General features: G+C 41.9%; 1 protein-coding gene across 1 annotated transcript in view; it reads right to left on the bottom strand.

Annotated features, from left to right (window-relative positions):
• The window catches only part of LOC103806650 (sulfotransferase 6B1-like), a gene marked incomplete at its 5' end in the record, with an annotated part of 4,104 nt that extends 1,635 nt beyond the window's left edge, over positions 1 to 2,469 (bottom strand). The window contains 3 exon segments of the mRNA XM_009079358.1: positions 480 to 606; positions 2,004 to 2,093; positions 2,343 to 2,469. Of these exon segments, the coding sequence (XP_009077606.1) occupies positions 480 to 606; positions 2,004 to 2,093; positions 2,343 to 2,469 (344 nt within the window).
• Between the last annotated feature and the right edge of the window lie 1,604 nt (positions 2,470 to 4,073).

Here is a 4,073-nt window from a genome sequence, read left to right as displayed (position 1 = left end):
GGAAATGGTTAGCTCACAGAAATATGAATCTCACTACGTGCTTCCCTTCTGTTACTATATTGGCATGTAAACATCCCTCAAAAGACAAAGCCTGACAGCAGTGTAAATCTAAAATTTGGGTTGCTAATGAGGTGTTTGGCCTCATGTTCAGAAACACTAAAGAGAACAAACTGACATTTCATTAATATGTCAGATCTGTAGCATTTCCTTCATCACCAAGTGGCACAATGTTGACCCAACACCACTGTCCACCGGACATACAACTCCCTCACCCTTGCCTGGAAGAGCAAAATACCCAGAAGTGAAGCATCTCTTGGACATTCTCCCCCTTCTGGCATTCAGCTGCCTCCTTTATCATGACGTGTGGCCATCTGTAAACTAATTATGGCACAGCTGTTTTCCCACTGGACCCATTTAGTTGTTTTCTAAATATATTTTTCTGTTGCTTCTTCAGCTACAATCAGTAACTGCAACAATACTGTTCCCACTCAGGAACTTTGAGAAGAACTCATCCCAGGAGCTGTAACTGGGGACACTTGGCACATTGGTGTGGAAATGAAAAAATGAAACAGCTGTATCTTTAGGGTTTGAAAACAACACTACTATCTGGAGTGGCAAAAAGAGGTTCAACAATTTTAGATCACTTATTTCCCCTGGCAACCAAAATGAGAGTGTAAGCAAACATTCTGCAATCAATAACATACTGGGGACTATAAAATGTTTTATTAGTTAAGACATGGAGAACAAAATTATAATGTGATGATAATAAAGACCTTGTCACCACTTCAAAGGTTTGCCTATGTCATGAAGCAATTGTAGAAAGAAGGAACTGGAAAGACTGCAATATTGTCATTGAATACTATCCCATAACTACCTAAGACCTGAGAAATAGAAAGGAACCATTTGCCAACACTCTGCTATGGAAAACCACAGCTGTTACAATCATCTCTCATTTTTCAAAGTATGGCAATAATGTTCTCAAAATCCTAAGAGACTGTAATCCTCAGAGAAGCGTAAACACTTCTGGAATCAGGTTATACACATTAAATATTTTTGTTATGCTCATTACATTTCTTCCTGACTCATACAAAAAAAAAATACCAATGAAACATGGAAAAAATCTCCATCCCTTAACCAATTATATCCTTCATCTCTGGTACATCTTGTAACCGCTATGTATCCACCACTGTTCAGTGACCAAGCATGAGAAATACTGAAGCTTTAACCATGTGGCCCTTTGCAAGGAGACAGTCCACAGCCCAGAGATACTGCAGCCACATCCATTCCCACCAAGGTCATGCACAGAAAAGAGTTGCATAAAAAAGGAAAGTGTGACACTCCAGCCATTTCAGAGCACTGCAACAGCTCTACATCTGTCCTTGCTTGTGTCAACTGCAGCACCCCTAAGGCTACTGTAAATTGTAGTGGGTGCTAAGACAGCCCATGTATCATGACATTCCCACTGTCTCCAAGCTGCTTTCCACCAGCGCCATCTGCCTGGGCACAAAAAAATACAACGTGGCCTCAAAATTACTCTTGGATGATGGTACTGTCAGAGAGATGAAGCTTGTTCTTGGAAAAAGAAAAAAGCCAACTGTTGGAGTGGGATCCGGACCTGGAGTAACGATGAGTCTCAATATGAGTATGGTCGTTCTCCTTTATTCTTAGTACTTACAAAATATATATAGACATTCACACAGAGTACGCGAGCGCAGCGGATACATGATTGGTTTATTGCCCTTGTCCCAGTGTCCAGGTTAAACTTATGATTGGAGCAAGCAGGTGTCTGTCCACATTCCAGGATGTTTTCAGGAATACCAGGGAGCTTGTTGACACCAGACTCAGAGCCAGTCAGAGCCAGCTCTGCCAGGCAGAACTCGCTCATTATCAGCAGTACAAGGCCCAGTCTAAGCTGCTGTAGGCCTCACACCACACTACCAGCTGGGTTGTCAGCTTCAAGGAGATCATGTCCCTTTTAGCATAGCCATTCCTCCACAATCAACCTCAGCTTTGTTCTTGAAAATAGACTTGGGGAGGGAATCATACCTCAGATGTGTTGTCAAAATCCTTGGAAATGGAATCTACTTCATCCTCTTTAGAATTAAACATAACCATAAGTGAGAACAGGTTTATTACATGGGTGCAGCGATGATTTGTGAGGGGTGCCTGTGTGGAACAGCCCCTAATCAAAAGGCACTAGTCATCCAAAATTATCTCTTTTTCCTCTCTCAGGAGAATAATTTTTACTTGCTGCATGACTTCATTTTAATAACTTGTGTGCGGGGGTGCAGGAAAGAGAAGATATCAGATTTTTAGTGGTTTGACAGTTTCTTTTCACTAACCTGATATTTACCTGGGCTTCCACATTCAAAAAATTGTAGTTCTGTGCTTACAGGCATACTTTGAATAGCTGTAAACATCAAATCACTTAAAATCTGGATAAGCCATTTCACACCTGCACCAAGAAACCTGGAGAACAAAATAAAACATACCAGAGATTTATGTAAGGTCTCAGAGCCTTCTCATTACATGGCTTAATTCAGTGTAATAGTCATCAACTGTCAAATAACACTAAAGCACTCAAATGATTATAAACAAAATAATGTTTTCCATTAATGACATCCTCAAGAGTTTCTTAACTGTGACCTCCCTGGCTTACTACTAACTGCTATTTGGAAAGCAATGAGGCAGAAATGGCTCAACAATGTACTTAACATTTTTTTAATATATTCATAGAACAGTGACAGGAGCTTTCCTGTCTTTTACAAAGGAACACCTAGGAAGGTTCTAGGTAGAAGGAAGAAACAAGCAATAAGCTTTGCTCGTTCTGATGAGAGAAGTGTTCACCTCTCTCTGCTGCCCTGGGTCAAGGATGAAATGGAGTCACTTATTCAGTGTTACTGCCAGTGCTTGTCCTCAGCTGTTCCTGTGGCTGTCTCCATAAAGTGTATGCCAGAACAAGTGCTGGAAGAGTTGTGACCTGCTGGACACCTGCATCCCTCCCCACCCCTCATGCTTTGGAAGGGATCTTGCAGTAAAACCTCCCCCATACCACAACCTGTTCCAGCACGTGGCCAGCTCCTGGAGCTGCACTGTGGAGCCAGCTTCCCCATGGTTGTCATGAGCCACATTTGCTCCACTGATGCACTGCTGATTGTCAGCAGGATAGAGCAAGGGAACAGTGTGTTCACCTTGGTCGTCAGCATCCTCCCTGTGTCCTCATGGGGAGGTGCTCGGAAGGTTTCCCCCGGGGCCCATCGAGATGGAGCTGTGGAGCTGCCACTGCCCCCTGTAGTAAGTCACCTGGGAATACAGCTGCCAGATGTGCTAACATGGAACACACAGTGCAAACAGCTTTAACCTCGTGCTTTCAGTGAGATGTTATTCCCAGAAAGGAATAACTTCCACCCTATTTTACATAAAGTGCCTCAGGATGCTTGGATGGAAGCAGCTGATACATGTCATTTATACAGTAATATATATACATGTGCGTATCATACAGTGTCTTATAATACATATATTACATTTAGATACCACCCAATATCATATTTATATATATGACATTGTATGATGGATATCATTTACATCACTCTCCCATTTACACACAGATCGGAGCCAAAAGCAGTAAGCGTTTCCAAATCCATGCCCTCATCTGCCCAGATGTGCACAAATGCAAATTTTATTTCAGAAAAAAGCTGCAATTGATAAACTTAAAATTCCAAATTAAAATCCCCTACTGGATTCTCAACCCTGTGACCCATCCAGGGAAGTAATGAATCCTGGAGCTCCATCATCCATCACCCCTACCTACCTCATCAATAGTTCTTTACATCAGTTTTCCTCTCCTCTACACACACCTGAGTTGGGGGAAATCTTTAATAAAATGAGACTTTGCTGTAATTTAGCCTTCATAATACATAAGTACAAGGAAAGAGGATAATACTAAAGCTTTAAGAAACAAAGCTTTTGAATGGCTTCGATGTGAGTCCTTCATGAAACATATTCATGACCTAAACCGGGCAAATACCAAAGAGTTTGAGCCCTGCATGGACAACAGCTGAAAAGCTGGCAGA

The sequence above is a fragment of the Acanthisitta chloris genome, unplaced genomic scaffold (genome assembly GCF_000695815.1).
Source record: "Acanthisitta chloris isolate BGI_N310 unplaced genomic scaffold, ASM69581v1 scaffold17257, whole genome shotgun sequence".
NCBI lineage: Eukaryota > Metazoa > Chordata > Aves > Passeriformes > Acanthisittidae > Acanthisitta > Acanthisitta chloris.
This window is presented reverse-complemented; position numbering and strand designations above follow the sequence as displayed.